The following is a 22,025-nucleotide window of genomic DNA, read 5'->3' on the forward strand; positions in this document are numbered from 1 at the left end:
GAACAATGGCTTTAATTTCTATGTGTTGATTATGCGTGTAGGGATTTCAAGTGGTAAGCCTCTCCAAGTAAATAGTGCCACAAAAATTATTTTAATAATTACGGAAAAAATTTCCCAGTACTGCAAGCCCTCATCAACTATCTACTTTTGTTGCAAGGGCTTATCACATAAAGACACAACACTTTACCCATTTGCTCTGCCACTGTGCTGAAGAGAAACTTTTATGGGTCCAGATAGAGGAAAAGGAATTTAACTCAGGAATTTGAAGGTATCAGCAGCCCTCTGGATGAAAAGCTGGTGACCTTTGCTTGCAGAGACAACTACTGGTAAGAGTTATGTAGAAGTCCTGCCATAAGTCTTTTAAAATACTGATAGTTAAATTTCTGTCTATTCTTAGGGTTTTACCCATCCTGCTTGGCACAACTCTAGTGATAATGAGAGGCTTCCCAAAAAATGTAATCAAGGCTTTACTTTCAATTCCATATTCTGTTATAAAGCCTTAGACATATCTATTGATTGACCAGAATTGGTAAAATTAATAATACAATGGTTATGAGTCCTTCTTTTAATACTATATTACAGAGAAAATAATGGAATGCTAAGTAAGCTTCTAACTGCAGTGTGCCTGCATTAGACTGTTGGATTTTTGTTCCCTGTAGTTTAACCAGCTATGGGTATACATGCTAGCTTAGTTCAATTTATAAGAACTATTCTTTAGTTTGTTGAAATTGCCATAATTTATAGTATATCTCGCAGGGACCCATTTCTGTCATGCCAACTTGGAAAACCAAGTGGAACTGGATTTGGAAGTTGTATGTTGAAAACAACAAAACAACCAGAAAGCTGGAGTGCCCCTTGGCTAGTGTTTAAAATGAATGTGTAAGGAAACATGGCCTTCTGTTACTAATGGCGAAGTCAAAAAAAAAGTGATCTTTGCCAGTCAGCAATTCCTTCTTTCTCCTTCACAGCTGTCTGCTTCCTCAGGGCCATGCTGTCTGTCTTTATGCGAAATTTTCCCTGGTCTAGTTCGTCCAGGCTTCCCAAACATCATAGGGACATGCTGTTTGAAAATCCCCTCATTTGAAGTAGTCAGGTTTTCAGAATTGCTAATCCTCTTTACTTCAGCTGAGGGAAAGTGGGCACAGCCTGTGTTTTAAAACAGTTGCCCTACTAATTTTGCCATTCTTCATGTGACCAGCATTCTATATAATGTGCTTTTTGGTCTAACCTGTTTTTAATAACAACAGGAGTGGAAACAATTCCCTTTGCAGGGGTATCTATTAAAAGTGAAACAATGGTATCAGTCCACCAAAACAGCATTATGTGCTATAGTCTTCCTTTGTGAAAGGAAGCTGCTAACTCTGCATCAGGATATGCGAGTGTGAATCCATGAGGCTGTGCCAGCTCCTATTAACAGCAAAAAGACAGTAACCCAAGGCGGTGGGCAGTTTATGTATTCTGCAATCAGAGGAGTTTCTATTTCTGTTACACTCCCAGGTAGAGAGAAAAAATTAGCGTGGGAGGAGAGCTGTCCTTTAGCTGATGGAAACATGGAACAGCAACATCTCAGTGCGTTATTGCAAAGCAGTGGCATGTGTTAGATTGGGAATTGTACCTCAGCACTGACTGTGGTGCCAAAGCATGCTTGTTTGTTGTTTGTGACAAACAACTGGATTGGGCTCTAGAGCAGCTGACAGAAGAGGATGGCTTGAGGTCTGCAACCCCCTGAAACATCCTGCCACCTCTAAGATTTTTTATGATGCATTGCCCTTCTCTGAGGAAATCTTCAAATTTGTCTTCTGGTGGTAGACTTGGAGACTTGTATACACAGAAATAAAAAGGAACTTATCTGCCAGACTCTTCCCCAGAAGCTGATCTAGAGGACTTTACTTCAAATCACGGTGTGGGGGAATATAGATATAGATAACTGTGGGAAACATCAAGAATGAGGTAAACATGAGTTCCATGGTGAAACTGTGGCTGAAACTTTGTTCCACTTGGGAGGATGGGTGCCCATGGTGGGAGGCTGAAGCACTTCACATAGTTCTGTTCAAGGCTCTATACCTCCCTCTCCTTTGAAGAAAAAGGATTTCTTTGGGAAGCTAGATCTTTCAGGAAGGAGTTGGGATAAGCAACCCTGGGAGAGGCATTCCCAAGGCATTTAAAGGAATTAAAATCACAATTTTAGTTTGCCATCAAAACCTCAGATCCTTGGGTGCTTTAAGTGCCAGCTGGTGAAAAACAGTAGAAGAAAAAGTGGAGCCGATAGGAAAAAGTGTTTCTCACTGGAAGAAGCTTTTGAGAAAATTACTTTAAGCAGGACTTTTACTGCATTTCCAGGGCTGACCTTATTTTTCAAATAGATGAAGTTTGTGTCTTTGGTTTCATTTTGTTTGTTAATTGTGGGTTTTTTGGTTTATTTTCTTATTTTAAATATCTTACTAGTTTTTGGTGTTTGCAAACCTAAGAGATGCATGAAGATACAAGGTTTGCTCTTTTCCATCCTTTATTTGACATCCCTGGGTTTTAACAATGGTTAGTTTTGGCTCTAGAAATGACCATGATATTGAGAATAAGAGGATTTCCTTTTTCCTCTTCCTGCTCTGTCTCACCTTTTGTTGCTTACTTTAGGAAGTGTGGCATTTTGACAATCCTCATATATGTGCAAATCACCTTATTCCATAGTATTTGACATTGCTCATTTGCCTTTATATGAAATAACAAGAAATGAAAGCTGTATTAATTCAAATGTCAACTTAAGGCTAAAAAAGGCTTTAATTTTCTATTATGGGGATGAAGTCACTGGATTTTTGGTCATCCCTTGCACTAATGCTAAATATTTGCCTAGGTTTCTTGAAGCTTTACAAAGCACTGACCTTAGACTTTTTCTGTGGTTGGATGTCTTAAAGACTTAGAAATGTAGACAACTTTCATAAATGATAGAGACTATGTTCTTCAAGTTGAAAAATGTGGTTTTTTCTCTTTGTTTTGCATTTGGCTCATGCATCTTGTCAGAGAATATTTTTCTGTACGAGAAGTTGGAGCCAGTCATGTCATATTTTCTGTGTATACATACCTTTTTGTGTGCTACTGACAGACCAAATAAGAAAAGCATGCATACAACTGCTAGAAAAATAAATAAATATCTCCAGTGTATTCACTATATAGCAATTAAAAAATAAGTTGTTAGCAAAAGCAGCAAGGGGGAGAGAAAATGAAAGAAAAATACAGGCTAACTAACATTTCCTTAGTATATAACAGTCTGAAATTCCCTTGCTCACAAAGAAAGATAATTGACTGTATAAAACTTGAGAAATGGAAGAATGTGCTTGGCTCTCTCCTCACTAATTCATAAGTGAAAATCAGACATAACTCTTGGAAAAGGCAGAAAACTTCACACCTTTCAAAACTGGTGAAATGAGATCAGGGCTATTTGCTAAGCTTAATCCTCCTATTTTATCCAAGTTCTGCAGAAATGGACTTAGAGACAAAGGAATAATGTATTAGAATTATGCAAACTCATGTGTTAAAATGAATTTTGAAATTATTTACTCTTGACAACTAGTCGTCTGTAATTAAATTTCTGAACACTGACCTACTTTATTTTTTCCTGTGGAATGGCTCTTGCAACACACTAATGGAGGCAGTGGCAAAGGTGGGCAGTGTCTGGGCTCTGACCAGGCCAGGCCAATGGCACAAAGGCCATGTAGGCATTGCTACATCATCTTTGGCAGTGCTTATGTGACTTAAGGAAAACCTGCCCTACTCAGTCCTAAGGAAACCTCAACGTTTTTTCTGTAGCACACACTGGATTCAAACAGCAAAGAGGCATTTGGAGTGACACTTCCTTGGGTAGGGACCAGAATTTTATTAGGCAGAGTAAGAAATTTTTGTAACTCCAGTTCTTCAGATGTGCTGCTTAGTCTGTTATGTCCTTCAGATCTTGTGGTGAAATATAAATAACCATACTTCCTTGTTTTCATAAAGTATTGGACATGCTTAAATGAAAAGAATACTTTTATGCCAGTTCTTTGGTTTGTCTCTCTGCTTTCCCACAAACGATATCTGTAGTACTGCAGATCAGAAGGTGTTATGTGGCACTCTGGTTTATTGCCAGTTTCTGGGCATCCCTGCCAGCTGTGTAAGCTGAATGCATGGAGAAAGCAAGTCAAAGGGAATGACACAATGTGCAATCCACAACTAGGAGTTCTTGATATAACACAGTAAGCCTGGTTCCCCTTTCTTTCATACCCAGTAGTGACAGACCAGCTCTGTAGCTACTTGAGAGGTAATACCAATGCAAAACAAATAAAGGAAGACTACTCACTATAGTGGAGTCAATATTCTTGTTTTGAGGAGTTATTGTGGCAGCATGAAAGAGCTGGAGAAAAAAAAAAACAACATGTCTGTAAATACATGAAGTGCCGTACCACAGGACTGAAGCCTTCAGTGAAAGAATAGACTTGGTGGTATCTGAAGCAACACAGTGAGCACTGGTGTTTAGATCCAATAAAAGATTAAAATACTTTAAGAGATCTAGGAAGAAAATTGTAATTTCTATTTCAGGAAAAAGCAAGTGAGCAGACTCAGCATGATGCTCCTGCCGTGGAACTGCAGTCTCGTGCTGCATAGCCAGTCAAAACTACTTCTGCTCCAGCTTTGGAAGCTGAGACCACTTTTTTCCCACTTTCTACATGGTTTTGTGTTTGTCAGGGAGAGATACAATTTTAAAATGCTGCTTTAAAGGCAAAGGAAATAATTACCTTTGTTTCCAAATGGAATCAAAAAGGATTTATGTCAGTTGTTTTCTAATAGTTCATTCGGTATGTTGTTGTTGGACATGTCTCTCCAGTGTCAGAGGCGGGTTTTAAATTTCCTTTCAATCCTATTTTACCATGGTGTGCATGGTTTAGAACAACTGCTGCTTTCAATTAAGATTAAGTGTTTTGTGTTACTCAAATGATCCTTGGTGAAAATGTATATTTTCTATTTTTGAGTTATGCAAATTTCTTTTTCTGTGACATTGGAAAAAGTCAAGGGAAAAGAAAAGTTACATTACCTTCTTTTCCTGGCATCTCTTGCTGCCATTACAGTCAAAGCAATCTCAGTAAAAGGTTGCAACTGGCACTAAAGGAACACTGCACCATTATTATTCCTGGAGTAAGAGAGCAAAAATAGACTCTCAGACTTAGGCACATTTTGTCTCCTCTCTCCTTCTCTTCACATGCTGAAGCTGCTGCCAAGCCCAGCTGCTGCTTTGTCTGTAACATGCACCAAGTTGATTTTTCTCCAGTGCCCTTTTAGCTGACACATTTGTCAATGCACTGGCTATTTGCACTTCAGCAGATACAGCACAGGATCACTGTCACTGTCCTCCTTGCTGCATCTTCTGCTGTCTTCCATTGCTCACATTGCAGCAAATTGCATCCTCCTCCTCCCTGGTATCCAGATGGATTTATTACTCCCCTACTGCAAATCTTACTGTCTCATCACTTAGTAACATTTAACATCCTTCTCTATTACCTCAAAGCTGATGTCATCCCTCATTATATTTCTCTATTGTTGTTACTTGCAAAGTCCCGTGTTCCCTTTTTTGCTGTCCCCATGCCTTTCACTAGCACTGTTTTAACATTTCTGAATTCTTCTCTTCACTATGTCAGCATTGCACCCTCAGTTCTTTGTCAGCGTGTTGTTCTGGATTTCAAGGTCTTGCGCAGTTGTTAGTGAATCTTTGGTTTATCTGTTGTTAGACCCAATCACACTGCATATCAGGTATGAGAGAAACCATATGGACAATTTTTTAAAGTAATATGAGCAGAGATGCTGGAGTCCTCTGATGTGAGTATTTATATCTTTTTTTCCAAAACTCATGATTATGAGCCCAGGAGTTGAATTTACCATACATAGTTCCATCCTGTCCCCCTTACTTCAATACCTTATAATTTCCCTTCTGTTGGACACTCATCTGTAACTTTCCTTGCAAAATGCTTACACTTACTCCTTTATCAAATACTTCTGCTTATAATGCACTCTCCATGTCTGGTGGCATTTTGTGTTATCCATCAATAGTTTATATCACACCTACAGCTCTGCTTTCCTTTTCCACATTTACTCTCCATCATCTACATGTTTGTGTATCAAAATTTTCTCATAATCAACAGTGGTCTTGCTTTGGGGTCGCTGAGGATCAGAAAGTCTTTGTCACTTAATCCTGTTTTGTAGTCTGCTATGCCTTTCTTCAAAATCTTTCGTCTTCATAAAGCATTGTTACATCGGGCTTAGAACATAAAACACTTTCAATGGCACACTAATGCACAAAACAAACAAGAAAAAGCTGCAACAAAGAACTTTATTTTCAACCTTTGTGCTTGTTTGAGCTTGGCATGGAAAACAATTTTCTTGCTTTGCTTTTTGACCTTGGGCAAGAAACTCCTCTTGAGAACATCTGGGTTTTTTTATTCTGTGAAATAGAGATGAAGATGCTGAGCATCTTTGAAAAGCACTTTCAGGCTACAAGTAAAATAAAAGTTGAAGGTAGTTGATTTTTTTATTCTTATCATGCTTGTTAATCTGTGTGTCAGTCAGTGAAACAAGCACAATGTCTATACTTAGCAAAAAATAATGGTGATAGTTGTTTTGACTCATCTGAGGTTTTCTTGAGTGGCTAAGTTGCTAATGGAACTGATGTTCTGAACTCCTACAGACTTCTAGGTTTTTTCACAGCCATGTATTTTTTTTGCAACTGATGTACCACCTCCCTTGCTTTCTGCTTGCTCTCGTACAAAGTTCTTTATATTGATGTAGAGCCTGTTTCCCTTTATTGTGTCAAATGCAAGGTCTGACCTTTGTATTCATTGCTCCTAAGTTGTTTAATTTTCTCATCTGGTAGAATTGGGTCGTTTTTGGTTTTGTTTCATTTTATTTCTGTTGTTTGGGGGTTTCTTATAAGAAATAAATGTGTAGCTTTTTTGGCTTAGGAAATACTCTGTCTATAATGCCACATTAAAAGATGAAAAATGTTGCTTAGTTGCCCCCATAGCAGAACATTCCCTGAATATTTGCTGTTTGCACTGTAGGAAAGAAAGCTCTCCCAGATTACTGTTCCCAGATTTCTTTTTGTTTGGGGGATGTACTTATTTTGAACAGTGTTGTTCAGTAATATCTTTGCTTGGAAGGATGCCAAGCTCATCCAGGGCAGCACAGGCAGCTCTTCCCATTGTGGGGCTTCCAATTAAACTAATGCTACCAGCTGTGTGTTCTTTTGTCTGCCCTGGACTAGGCTGTGGTATTGTGCTTCCCACTGTATCTTCCAGCAGAGCCTGTTGTCTCCATATTAATAGTTTGGGCAAGAGAAGGGGGGCTATGAAACAATTCAGAAAAGAGAGGAGATGTAAAGGAACTTCTGGCTGTGTGAGTTATGCTCTGAAGTAAGCCTTCTAACCTTGAAAAAATGGGTGTGGGGAACACAAGTGTAATCTCTTTTACTTAGATCATGCAGGAGTGTTTTAAAAAGTATCATAATCACCGAAGCGTAAGGGAAATCAGACTACTAATCCCAAATTAGTCATGCAACAAAATGACGGCCCCAGGATATGAGTCTTCATATTCTCAGTCCAGTGTCAAGACCTCTACATCTTGTTTATGGGCATTGGAGGCAACGGGGTGAAGTAGGTAGGGCAAAAATTAAAAAAAAGAGATGGACAAGGTGACATGAAGAGGAAAAACAAGTTGTTTTGCCTGGCTGGAGTAGATTCTAAGGAGAGGAGAACTGGCAATGGGAGGATGGAGGCCAATGCTCTCTGATGCTCCGGGCAGGAAAAATCAGATAGAAAGGAAAGTTAGAACCAAGGCAGAAAGGATGGAAGGGAAAAGTGCAAGACAGTCTGATTTATAGGGAACAAGGAAAATGTAATTTTTGTCAAATATCATCGATTTCAGTGTTTTATCCTCTTAACAAGAAAATGAACCTGGTTTATTTTGAGCAGGTTAAAAAAAAACTAGAAATGCTGATGCTCAAGGTTTTGACAGGTTTTGTTGTTGATGTTTTTCCCCCCAGTGTTTCTACACAGACCTGCACAGAACACAGAATTGGAGCAAATCCCTGTGATTTTATCAGGATGTTATCTTTTGATAAAATTATATTTAATTTTATATTAAGCTGCTTTAAGACTCAGCCTTTTTGTTTCCATATAATTGCTGCTTTGCAGCTATTGTCTGCTCTGCAGCAGGCAAGCCTGATATTAAAGGGGTATCTGCCTAGTAACTCCTCAAAAAGTGCTGTTTAAGGAAAGAAAAGATCCAGAAACAGTACAGGGGTGAAGAAACAAAGTAAGGGATGGAGGAAGGGTTGTCATGGTATACTGAGGTAATATGTCCTTCATCATAAGTTAGATAAACAAGTGGAATCTACCAATGATTGCACTTGAAATGGGAAGTTTTCATGTTGCTGAATGGAAGAATGGAGATGCTCATGCAACACTTTGAGCAAGGATACTGGCAGTAGATGAGATTTGGCTTAAGTCCGTGGGAGTTCAGCACAAATACAAGAGAATATTTTGGAGACATTCTTGGAATCTGTGCCTGGGTTTCCTTGCATTTCTTATTTTCCAAAAGGCTACATTACCTTTGCAGACAGACATCCCTGTTGGGATGCCAGGACTCTAGAGGTCAGTTTTGTGATGAGTATCTAGCCTTTTCTCCAGTGTATGTCACTGCCTAGCCTTAATTGATTTTAACTTCCTTCTTTCCCTGCCCCTTTTCACCTCTTAGTACACATTTCAAACCTTTCTGCAACAGTTCTGCCTGGCACAGCCTCCTTTTTCCAGATCTATCAATACTACAGCCTCTTTTAGCATCTCAGCCACAGGCACCCTGAAAACACCCTGTGCATTTTGGGGAGTATATTCAGGTTTACATCCTCACAGACATGGCAGCTAAAGCCTCTCTTCAGGTGAAGATCTGTGGCTGTGTAACTTCTTTAAAATGCTGGGACTGGTTCTAATTTTGTTTTTTGGAAAGTTCAGGCTTCTTGAAAAAGTGGGAATCATCATTTGTCTAAGACAAAGCCTGAGCGCAATTGTTGAGTGCCAGGTGAAACCAGATTTAAAAAATATGGGAAGTTGTACTGCTGTTTCTCTGCCTGATGTGCTAACCTGGCAAGACATGCATCCTCTTTGTAGAATTGAATGGAAGAACTGCAGGTCGGTGTGCAGGAAAAAGTAAATACGTCAGGACGCTTGTCCAAAAAGAGAACTTGCAGAGCCTTCTTTCTTTCTTTCTTTGTAAGCTGTGGTTCTTTCAAGCCCTCTAAGTGAATCCTGCAAGCCATCATCCTGCCATCCATGGCATCAAAATACCTCTCATGCATAAATCTTGCTTCCCTCCAAACTTGTGGGACTTTTAGTTTATTTTTTCAAGTCTCAGATTAATTATTGCATTTTAATGTGATGGATTTAATGTTACCATAATTGTCAAAGCTTGTATACAGGAAGATATCTGACCCAGAAAAGGCTCTCAAATGCTATCCAATACTAAAAATTTGAAAAGTGGTTGCGGTGTTTTGTGCAACAGAGGTGCAAATGTGCTTTCTGGTAATAGTTTTTAGATATCAGAAGTTTGGATTATTTTTCCCAAACAAAGAAATCCCAAGCCTTAGAAAGCACAGCTGCTAAGGCTCAAACACAAGTTTGTTTTACAGTCAGGACAAACTAAAATCCCTTAAAGGTTAATTAGGAGTGAATTTAAAATACCGTTTGTCCAAGTTGTGTATGATGGAGTGGCGGGAGGGAAATTTTTACTAATATTTACAGAGAAGATACAAATGAAGTGAAATTCTATAACCTTATCTGAAAAAGTAACAGGATAGACTCTGTTATCTGCATTGCAGAGGAGAATATTCTTTAAAATCCAGCCAATAATTTCCCCTTCCCCCCACTTTATCCTTATTTCCTTCTGAAGAGTTTTCAGGATATATTAAAAATGTGCTGTCACTCTTCTAGAAATAATTCAGCTCTAAGTCTGGGATGAACCATTGTGTTATGAAGGAAAAATAATTTGCAAGAGCAGAATTGTCATCCAAAAGTGACTAAAAAGATTTATTGGAAATTTGAGGCTAATCTCACTGGATCATGGATCTCATAATCACATTTCATTCTACTTCTTGCATCTGCAATTATGAACACCAAACAGAAAGACCTGTAGTTTTTCTGTTTAAACTTCTTGTCACTTTTTGTGGCTGTTTTCTCATGAATACATTATCTTTCTGCAATGTATTCATGAGTGGTTTGGGGAGTCTTTAAAGGTGACAGACAAAAAAAGAAAAGGCATTTTGGGAGGAAACAGAACATCACAGTGAAAGAAATGCAGATTTTAACCTTATTCCTTACACTTTGCAACAGAGAATTTGTATGCTATGGTCCCTCAGTCTTCATCAGCACCCTAAAGCTCAGAAAGGATTTGAAGAGCAGCCAAGAGCATATTCTCAAAATAAACTAGAAATAATAGGTTATATTTTCAAAGCTACATAGAAGCTGCCTAGTATGCATCTATAGGGTCTCAGGTATTTTGACCCTTGAATCCACTGTGTATCCTGGTTTGGATGTGGATTAGTACAAATAGGGACAATGACTTTCTGGAATGCATTCATAAACTCATTAATTTAATCATAAAACCCTTCATTGCTACTGTATGGAGAAAACCTGAGACTCTTATGGAACAGACTTTTTCTCCTGACCTCTGACCAGGTTCTATGTTTCTGGCCATTTGGATGGAATGGGGAATAAATCCGAGTCTTCTTCCAGGGAACCTGTTATTCATCTGGTGGTGAATTGTACAGGCTCCAAAAGACAGTAAAAAGATTTAAATTTTTTTTCTGTGGAAAGACTGTATTCACCTTCAAGAGAAATCAATGGAAAAAAAATTTGGCCCAAATGTATGGAGCCCTCCTGGTGAACAAAGTCCTTGGAGCACTTTCAAAACATAGAGCAGATGCTCAGGGTAACAAAGTGTTTGTAGTCTCCGTACCAAACCAGAGATATCAGTCAAGAGAGATTTTCTTCCCCAGATTCACATTCAGATAAATAGCTTGAAGGCATTACACCAGGTGGATAATAAGTGGAAAACATCCAGGAGCAGTGAGAGTGAAATGATGTCAGCTTTGAAGAGGACATCCAGGGGAATGATGTTGGGGAGTGCAACTCAGGCCATCGGACCATGATTCTGGGAACAGCATTTAGATCTAATTTTTGTTCACTCAGCATCATCTCAGTCAAACACTGCTACAGTTCTGGAAGGATTTGGGTAGTTTCTAAATTACAGAAGATGAGAAGGACCATAGAATACATGTCTGATTGTTTAAAGGGATCTTACACACTATTTATGCACAGCATTTAGCATTTTCAAAAACATAATGTTAAGAGGTGGTCTGACTTTGTTTAACCAGCAATTTAAGTGGGAACAAAATTGGACTGCTAGCCAAGTCTCTAGAGACCCTACACTACATTTTCAGTTTGGCTCATCAGTTCACACTAGATGAGTGTGATGTGTTGTGATTTATTACCAGAAGGACATGGGAGAAATAAGAAAGAAAATTTTCACTTTCATAGCAATAGTTATATCTCAGTAGTCCCTTTCTTTTGGTGCTTCTTATTTATTCCTGCATCTGTTTTTAACTTGATCTTATTTATTGATTTTTTTTTTTCGTTTTGTTTTCTTTCTAAATTACTGCAACCAGTAGTTATTTAAGGACCTACCATTGTTTCCATTTTAGAGAAAACTCATTTTAGGGATGCATTTGTTACCACAGCCTTTTAAATTCCCCTTTGTTGGAAATGCTTGTACAAGTTGATAGCCTAGATGTAAATTATTTATTTCAAATTGAATTGATTGTGCTCTTTATTTAAAAAAAAGAGCTTACTGACCACAAAATCATGTTTTTTATTTTCTTTAGATGCCTGCCAAACTAGTAAGAGATTTTATTCTAAAAGATTGCTTTTTTTTTGTTACTGGCAATTGGCCCACCAGCATTGAAAATTCAGAAACTTTGCATTTTGAAAAAATACCAAGATAAGCTGGAGAGTTAAACCTAATGCTGAGTGCATGCCAGCATGTGCTATATATGCTCTATTTATATATGTATATATATAATGGTGAAGCATTTAAAGTCATCTTACTGATATTCACATTTTCTCTATGCAATGCTTAAAATAGTGTGATCAGTTTTATTCCTTTAACTGGTGAAGATGCAGTTGTTAATAACATTTACTACATGGTGGTTTTAAGGGTGAACTAATATTTGGACAACTTCTGTTTTAATGTGGCTTATAGCATGAATCAATATTTTAGAAACACTATTTCTGAACTTCTGCTCTTCCTTTGCTACATTTGCAATGGAGCTGTGTACAGCTCCATCTGAGTTTGGCATTTCTACAGGCATGACTGAGGACTTTACAGATACAGCAATATTTTTATTTCTCTAGTTGATAGCAAACTAATATTCTTTGATCATATTGGCAGTAGGCTAAATACCAGCTTGGAAATACAACCGACCAAGGAGGTTGTAGTAAATTAAATTACAACAGAGTTTTGCATGCCAAGATAGCATTCAAGTGTGTGTGTATATATATATATATATATATATATATATACATACACACACACATATATGTGTATGTGTGAGTATGTGGGTTTCTTAACACAGATGGGGCAAAACAAAACCAAAACTAAACTTGGATATTACAGGCTCAGGAAAGGAATACAACCAGGATCACAAATATGTTTCAACTATAGCTTTTAGTCCATTGATAAGATACAGTTGAAGGATTTGGAACTCTAGGAAAAGGATTTAATAGAGAATTTAAAAGATTTAAATTAATTTTGTTACTGAGGTGGGGGAGAGAGAGGCCTTAAGAAAGCACATAGACCTCAATCTTGTGCTTTTTACCAATGAACTCTTCTGCTGAAGGCAACAAAAGTTCTTCTTGGCTGAAAAATATTTGAATATCATAGATAATGTTATTTGCATATTGCATAGGTTTTGCTTTTTATGTGTATGTACTGCAGAAATTATATTTCTGTTCAAAGAATAATCCAGTCAGTCTGACTCAGAGGTGAACTCTCAACTCAAGACACTACTTTTGTAGAAAAAACTGCCTCTGAGATATTGTTCCTTCTCCAGCAGCTGTGTGTGTATTAACTAGTATCTAAGTGTGCAGGAGTAAGGTCTATTTGAACATAATTAAGTGCACATTGTCCCATCCAGCATGCACAGTTCTTATAACCCTATCATGGAAGAAAGAGACGCCCAGACAACTTTGGTCCTGAGGCTATTGTAACAAGTGTGATGCAGTGTCAGGGGAGAAGATTTCAATCCTTTATTCAGTTTGTTTGCCAGTATTAACATTTGGTCCTGTGGAGCAGAATGTTCCATGCTGTTTTCTTCCTCTTTGTGTTTCAATAACAATTTTCACAAAAAGCAAGTCTCCCACTTCGTGGCATTAGAGGGAGTGGTTATTCAGAGTCTGAAAGTGTGCCTGGAGATTTAGACATTTTCAAGCAATTTTTATAATGCATTTTGATTTGGCTATATTTTTAAATTCAGGTTTCAGAGACTGGAGGGTCATACCACATATTTTATTTGAACAAGTGACATCAGAGGCAAAATGCTTAATTTTTTTCTGAATTAAAAGCAGGCTTTTGCAAAATCTAACATTAATTTTACTTATATAAATTCTGTCAATATCTAGCAATATATCAAGAAAAAATAGTTTTTGTCTAAAGCAGTAGCTTTTTCACTGGGGTATGAAACCTAGATACTGCAGTCCTTGATACAGGAAAGCCATATCAAGAAAGAGATTCAGCATCTCCCTAAAAATTTAACTTTACAAGCCTTTTATTTTTGTTGAAAGTCATGATAAAGGACTGTAACAAGCAACATAAAAGATGAATAACTATGAAGATTGTTTTGAAATATTTCAAATGTTAGAAACTTAGAAATTTTGTTGTCCATTACCAATCATATTTGATACTTTCCTGAAGAAGGATACTTGCAATTTTTAAAAATATATTGCCTTTAACCTAAAATCCAGAAGCTGAGCTGTGTTCAGAGTGTGTAATGGAGGGAACACTTCATCCTAAGCCAAAGCACTTGGAAAGCTCTGTGGGAATGCTCACTCTCCCAAATTTATCTGCATGAAGGAATTCAGAAGGGCTCACAAGGCACAAAGCAGCAGCGTCAGTAGGCCCTGGGAAAACACCCATGAATGTTCCAGATTTCTATCTCTTAATGAGAATAATTCTCTGGCTTTAGGAGAAAGAGGTTGTCTCCACTCATGACCTCTGGTGTTGTCCTTTGGCTTCAAAGTCAATTTCCATGAGGGATGTTCCTCATTCTGTAAATATTCCCATTGAGATCAATAGGTGTGTTTGCAAAGTAAAATATTACTCACTGTGAGTAAGAACCATATGATATGAGACAACAGGTCTGGCACTAAAGTATGTTTTTATAATTTTTAGAGGAATACATTCTCACGTGTGGGTTTCTTGTTTTGGCCTGCACCTGTTGTGTGTGCAGAATAGTCCTGCAGAATAAATAATTGTACTGTTTAGTATTAGATATTCATATGTAAATATATATTGGTTTTCACCATCCCATAGCATGTGTAAATGCAGGTTAACTGCTTGTGTAACTTTGTGAGTGACAAATTGACTATTGCAAAATTTAGTCTTGGGCGTGTTCTGAGGAATTATGCTACAAATCCATGTTATTTCTTCATTCAGAAGCTTCAGCTTGTTAGAAACACATTATAACCACTTGACTGACTCACAGCTTCAAAATTACAGACATAATGATTACGGATTTCTTTAATATTTATTAATGGCATCAACATTATTTATGATAAACACTATTTTATTAATATTACGTCATTGGCATTGGACTTGAGGCTGTCTGCTGTAACTCTTAGGACCATTAGTTAGTTTTAAGGTGTTGCATTTTATGTCTTTCTTAGGGAGGTGAGGAAAATAAATGTATAGAAACTATTCACTGAATTTTGAAAGCATTTTGCTATTTATAAGATTAGCTGGGGGAGGAATGTTGTTTGTCTTCTAAAGAAAAAGAAGTTTATGTGATGTCTGTATATATCATATATACATATACCTCTTAAATCCTAGAAAAAACTTAATTTTTCCTTGGACAAGTTAACGTACATAATGCTATTCAGTTGTCTTCAAAAGCTGACAGCCAGCCTGAGCTGTTATTTCAAGTTTTTCCTGTATAATGCGAAGAAACTATTATTCATGGAGCTGAGCTAGACTTTGAAGAGTGCTTTTCTCCTTGGGTGGTCATGTTAATTCCATAGCCGAAATCAGTTCTTAGTGTTTTTGAGAAGCTCCAGTGGTGGATCTCATTTCTGAGGGAAAATTCATTTCAGGATAGGGTGGGCAGGCCAGTCTTCCAGCTTAGACCCCAAGACACCTCAAAGTGACTAGACTAGCTTTGTGATTTTGATGAATTTTAGATGTGGATTAATCAATATGAAAACTGTACCCGTATTTTCCTGGATTGGACCTGCTGTCTTTCAGCTCCCAGCGTGTTTCAACAGCAAAATAGACTGCGCTCACTGAGCCACTCTCACTCCCGATATCTCTGTTTTCTTACAGCCTGCGACCTGATGAACCAAGGCATCCTGGCCCTCGTCAGCTCCATTGGCTGCACATCAGCAGGATCCCTGCAGTCTCTGGCAGATGCCATGCACATCCCTCACCTCTTCATCCAGCGCTCCACGGCAGGAACGCCGAGGAGCGGCTGCGGGCTCACCAGGAGCAACCGCAACGACGACTACACGCTCTCCGTGCGGCCCCCTGTCTACTTGAATGATGTCATTTTCAGAGTGGTCACCGAATATGCCTGGCAGAAATTCATCATTTTTTACGATAATGACTATGGTAAGTATTTATTTATCAGGGTGGTTTTTGTCAAATCCATAATCCTGTTGAAAAGTGTCACATAATAGCTTTACAGTCTTCCAATAGATTTTGTTTTGCTTGTGAACATTCACGGTTCTGGAAGCATTTCACAGCACCTCAGAGAAATGTATTTCTGAAATCCATCAACATTTACAAGTTTATTTGATAATGTCTTTGTTAGAATTAGCTGATAAATGAAGAACTTATGTGTTTTTCTATTCTACCCGTGTTTATGAAGCATAAAAGTTTTTAGCAAGCTCTCTTGTTTTTTTGGACAGTGGAAACATAAAATTACAATTTGAAATGAAGCATGTAAGATCTGCATTCTGTAGATTTGTTTATTGTGTGTTGAATCTCTTCTATTTGTTGGCATATACTTTCTGGCCAGAATCTGAAGCAATTGTAAATGTAGGTCAGAGGTTTGGCAAGAATGAGGTGCTAGTCATAAATATAAAATATGTAGAAAGAAGTTCTGGGTAGGGAAGAAGTTGAGGAGGAGGGCTTGGACAAGACAACATTCCCTCTGTTATGAGTTCATTCAGTGTTCCTGAAAGGTGCTGAATTGGTGGTTTTTGTGTGATAGAGTAAGTGTGACACAGATGGCAGTGTCACAAGACTGCACCATCCAGCTTGGTGAATCAGCCGATTTTGGTCCAGATATTTTCTACAGCTGACAGAAGAGCTGCAAAAATTTCTCCAGTAGAATGCATTATCTAACAGATTTCCCAATCTTTATTTCTGTGAAAAATTGCTTTGCAACCAGACCTGTTTTCTTCAGTTGCATCCAATATTCATAAGTAATCATGACTGGCTTGGATGAGCATTTTAAAACTTATGTTCAAAGTTAAATCTTTAAGTTATAGAAAAATGCTCACTTCAGCGATTTACTGCGCATAATATCTGGTTCATTCAGGTCAGGTGTTATTGATTTTTGTTCCCTGCCTACATAATAAATTCTTAAATTAGAAGAATAGAAAGTGATGAATAGGAGAATTCTTCTTTATAACAAAGCAACACCCAAAAGCACCAACCATGGCATAAGGAACACACAAAAAAAACCCAAAAAAACAAACAAACAAAAAAATCTAAAATCTCACAGCAGCATATTTTTGTTCAGAAATTATGAGTTTGTGTATTTAACTGCCAGATACCTGTGAAGACGACTATAAACATTTCATTTAGGAGGTATCTTTATGCATGTAATTTTGAGTTTAAAAGCATCAAGTAAATTTTATAATTAATATCTTTGAATAATTATATTCAAAAATATGGGGTTTAAATTATTCAAGTTTCATTATTTAATTTAAAAATACAGTTCAGACACTCTATTATTTTGTCCTTGATATCTGGGTAAGAACTTCATAATGGTGTGACTTGCATAACGCAGATGCCTGTCTGCCTGCAAGGAATTAGTTTCAGAGCAGTAGCTTATTCAGTGACACATCATCCTCAGATGTGACCTGTGGCAAATATTTAGTCTCTGTACCAGCCTCTCTGGCATTCTTAATTCAGTAGTCAACAAGTAATGCCACACTAACCAAGACAGACTGGTAATCTGACTCTGATTAGTAATCACCATCACCATCAGGAAAAGGTGCAAAAAACCCCCAACATTCTGCATTTAGTATATCCTGAGCAGTCTGTCCATCCCCCTTCTAACCATTTGTGTGGCTTGGGCCTTTAGGTTGTATTTTTGGGGTGAGGGCTGTGTGTACATGTGTGTGCATGTATAAAATGATCTTAAATGCAATCTTATTTTTTTTTTAAATTAACCTGTGACTCTGTGTAGAGCTAACTGTGCAAAGGTATGTTTCTTTAGACTGTATCAAGCTAAATCCTTGATTTCAACAACCACCCCAGGGCAGCAAACAATTTCTGTATTCTTCTTTTGCTTCCTACAGTTTCTTTACAAAATTTTATGTTGCTGATTTTGTTGATGGTTTCCGCCTCCATTTTTAATAACAAACAGAGCAAAACTTTGAGATCAGCATCTATAACCTGAGGGCTCTCATCCTTTCCTTTGTTCACTGGCTTTCCATTCCTTCTTGCTCATACTGGAATGCCCCTCTGATTCATTGCTACCATGTTTCGGGTGAAATCCTTAGGTTTGACACTCTGTTTTGCCTGTTCCCAATCCTTTGACCCAGTTTTTGATTTATGACAGCAATTTCTCACAGACACATGTTGACATTTTTTGATTAGTAGCCCCTAGAGAGCAATCTTGTCAGATTATTATAAATATTAACAAATAACTTTCTCCCTTTTCCGTACTGTTTTATTGATAAACTGAAAACATTTCTCATATGTTAGCAGTCCGCTTTTTTTTCTTCCTGGAATCTCTATTGATGGAAGAGGAACTAGCACAGAGAGGGGGAAAAAGAAATTAATGGCATGAAAAGAGGAACTGGAATCACTTTTTAATTGATTTCAGAGTGGATAAGTGAGAATTCAGTATTTACCATGCTTTGGAGCAGCAGGTTGGACAGTGTGATGTCCTGAAATCCCATCCAACTCTAATTATTCCATGATTCCATGTGATGTTTGAGAAAGTCATTCCTTAGATGGGTTTCTAGAAATGAAATATTTTTACAAAAGAAAACTATTCCAGTGTTAGTTTGAATTTTTAAAAAGAAAACTGGCCCAAGAGCTCCCGAAGACCCTGAGGAAGGGAATATTGCCATTACCTTCTGTTCTTATTTTAGAAAGAGGTCAAGACTGGGCGTGCAGATAAGGGGTGGAGGTCCAGGAATAATCCACCCCTTTGGTCAGCATCAGTGCAGATAAGGGTGGTTGCAAATTCCTCTGGAAGATCCCAGTCCCATACCTCAGCTTGCCTGAGAGGTTCTGCTGCAGTGAGACTTCTTTATTTTCTCAGCTCATACAGACCTAAAATAAAATTCTTGCTAAAAGCTTTCTTCAGTGTAACTGCTTGCAACAGTTAATATTAGACATTTTAATAGAACATTTAATATTAAACATTAAAGCAGGTGGAAGTTTGATACATGTATTAGAATTAATTTCATATTAAGAGATTATTGATATGTTGTGCACGGCTGTCTGCAAAACTGACACCTGTGCAAGCAGTAATTTCTTTCCCTGGTGGTATTTTTTCATGTGCAGCAATCATTCCTTCTCAAGGTGTGTACCGTAACATGAAGTGGTGTCTTCATAGCAGTAAATCACATTTGACAATGGGAATGTAGATTCTGGTGTTCATGTTTTTTGGTTTTTCTCATTGTTGACATATTTTTTTAAGTTACAAAATGTGAAAGCACTAATAGACTGATTGATTCCAGCAACCAGCAGAATTTCAGTACTTTCCTATACAATTAACTATTTTGTGTATTAATTTAATTTAATTATTTAAAACAAAATACTTTTGTTGTATTGCTGAAGTTATTTCCAGTAATAGTTTTACTCTGTGTAAGAAAATGAGCCTTTCATATTTAAAATAGATTTTCCTATAGTAAAATTGGGATCTTATCCAAAGCACATACTGCACTAAACCAGTTACCTTGCACCTTTAATATAAGCTGCAAGCCTTTGTATGTTGATTTATCAAAATCAAGGTTTTTAAATCCTATCAATAGAATTGCTTTTGAATTTTATCTTGCAGTCTATCATACATTCTTTTTCATTATCAGAGAATTTTTTATAATGGAAATGTTTTCTGCAGGCCTGAGAATAATTTCCTTTATGTTATCCTCCTTTAAAATCTCAAATTCTTGTTTTGAATATAAGTAGATGAATATATTCAGTTTTACTGTTTTATCACTATTTTACTAACATCTAAATCTTAGAAACTTCAAGTCTACTTAAAAGTTCTTTGCTGACAAAGAATGTTAAATCTTTGAAGGAGGCCATTCTTTAATGAAGTCAACCAACTGGATGGTGGAAAAGTGGGGTAGAAATGTGTTTCAGAAATAATTGACGTCTAAGTTTTCAAATGATGCTTCTTTGCCAAGAAATTTGAAGGTAGGCTATTTTAAGACAAAGCAAAGGATGCCTTGGTAATTGTGAAAAGACATATTTTCCTTCTGTTGACGTAGTAATGCTAAGTAAAGACTCTAGAAAAGCCATAGTCTTTTTTAAGTGGTAGAGCCTCCCCAGTAACAAATGTAAGGCCAACATACAGTAGAAATTAATGAGTGGGGACGTGAGAAAAAAGAGCATTTTAAAGCGAGCAGACTTAGGTGATAGTTGCTGTATTTCATTTACTACAGTTGTATCTTTAGTGTATAAATTCAGATGAACTTTTGAAAATCAGAACAATTTGTCTTTTCCCCAAACCTTGCACTCTGCAAGCATGATCCAGACCAAACTCCCAGTGCAGTGCATGTGCTGACTATACAAGTCAAACTCCTTATAGTCATTGTGTTTTTTTCCTTCTGGTAAAACAAGTTAGGGCCTGTCCAGGACATGAAATCTGATTTTATTTAAGAAAATTTAATACATGGATATTGAAAGCATTCAAAAAGAATTCTGCACTTCTTCAAAGGCCATTAAAGAGAGTCTTCTTGCAGAGATAAAGAGTAGGTGGCACGAAATACAGAAAATTATGCAGTAGACTGATGACTTTCTCAAACTGCTATTAAAATTACTATCCACTCAGTATATAGAAGCCAAATTTACTTCATTTAAGCATCCAAATCAGCTCCTACTCACTTCATTCTTGACTGCTCAGCTCAATGTGTAGGATCATTGTGCAGAGGGTGTTTATGCATCTCCTTCTCACAAGCAGATGTGGAGGCTGGAAAGTTTCTCCTAGTATGAATTCTTCCTTAGGACCATCATCACCCTTTCAGTGAAGGCATTTTCAGATTGGACACTGTAAATGTATAACTTATACCTTTGGATATTACGAAGTCTGGATTTATAAAAAGAGCCACTGCTATCTGTAAACATTTTGAGTAAGTTTGTCAAGTTCTTAATCTTTAATGGCTTCAGGTTCAGAGTCAGCAAAATGCAGTTTGAAACAGCAAATCCTACCTGGTCCACAGACTCGCACCTGACAGTGGCCAGTCCCCAAAAACCAACATGAAAAAGATGGACACATTTTATGGAATGAAATAGTCATTTGAAACTAGAATGTGTGAGTCCAGGCTGTATAAGCAGAGTGATTCAACTGCAATCCCAGCATATTGTTGGTTTCTATCTGTGTGGTGTATCAACAGGGGACAAGCTTTTGGAATTCATGTTTTACTCTTGGGCAGTTTGCAGCTTACTGTATTTTCCAGGAAAAAATGTGGATACTTTTCTGTAGTAGTAAATTTTTTATGAAGAAACCAGTGAATCACTGCAAGAACATAGTTGTGAATTTTGTGCAATTTACAGTGTAGGTATCTCTGCATCTCTAAGATGAAAGACAGAAAGTCTAGCTGTTTGAAAATATTTATTTTTAATGTTTTATTGCTGCTAAAGTAGATAGAAAGATTCTGCAGTTTTCCTCTTGGAAAGGCTGAGGGAATAAGACTTTTTTTCTGGAGAATTAATTTCATCTTAATCCCAATTCTTTTATAGTGATGATAGTAACATTTTAAAAATCCTTCTGAATTTTGTATTAAAAGAAAAAAAATTTCTTAACCCCACTTCTCTTACCCAGTTTTTGCCCTAACCTTCTGTATTTCATCTCAGCATGCTTTTGATACAGAGCCATCACTGGAGAGCTATGCAATATTTACTGATTCCAGAACTAAGTTATCTTTTCTTACAGTTTTTTGACCTTCCTACTAATACTGCAAATATTTGGCAATGAATATTTGCCATTCCCTTAGGTGATAATTTAATTTTAACTTTTGTAAAGAGAAAAAAAACAAGCATTAGGGCTAGAAAGGGAATTTGCTCTGTGAGGCTGAAGGAGGCATTACCATAGGAAACAGAGGTTGAAGAAGTAATTGTCAAGGCTTGGCTGGAGCAGAATGGAGGATGTTAGCAGTAAGAAAGAGTTTAGTGGGCATCTGTCTTAAAAAAACTTCCTTATGGATCTCCCTTCTTGCTCCTTTATCATATAAAAGGGTTTCAGATAATTTCTGAACAAGGAAAGGATGAAGGCAGTGGTGCGA

At 37.3% G+C, this 22,025-nt stretch overlaps 1 protein-coding gene across 4 annotated transcripts in view; it reads left to right on the top strand.

Annotated features, from left to right (window-relative positions):
* GRID2 (glutamate ionotropic receptor delta type subunit 2) overlaps nucleotides 1-22,025 on the top strand; it is a 698,066-nt gene that overhangs the window by 388,191 nt on the left and 287,850 nt on the right. For all 4 annotated transcript variants that reach the window (XR_004417944.2, XR_004417943.2, XM_033060210.1 and 1 more), the window contains exon 3: nucleotides 15,658-15,942. Coding sequence is in view for 2 of the 4 variants with exons in the window: in XM_033060210.1 (XP_032916101.1) it covers nucleotides 15,658-15,942 (285 nt within the window). In the remaining 2 variants the exon portion in view is untranslated. The remainder of the gene's footprint in view (nucleotides 1-15,657; nucleotides 15,943-22,025) is intronic.

The sequence above is a fragment of the Catharus ustulatus genome, chromosome 5 (assembly GCF_009819885.2).
Source record: "Catharus ustulatus isolate bCatUst1 chromosome 5, bCatUst1.pri.v2, whole genome shotgun sequence".
In the NCBI taxonomy this organism is placed as follows: domain Eukaryota; kingdom Metazoa; phylum Chordata; class Aves; order Passeriformes; family Turdidae; genus Catharus; species Catharus ustulatus.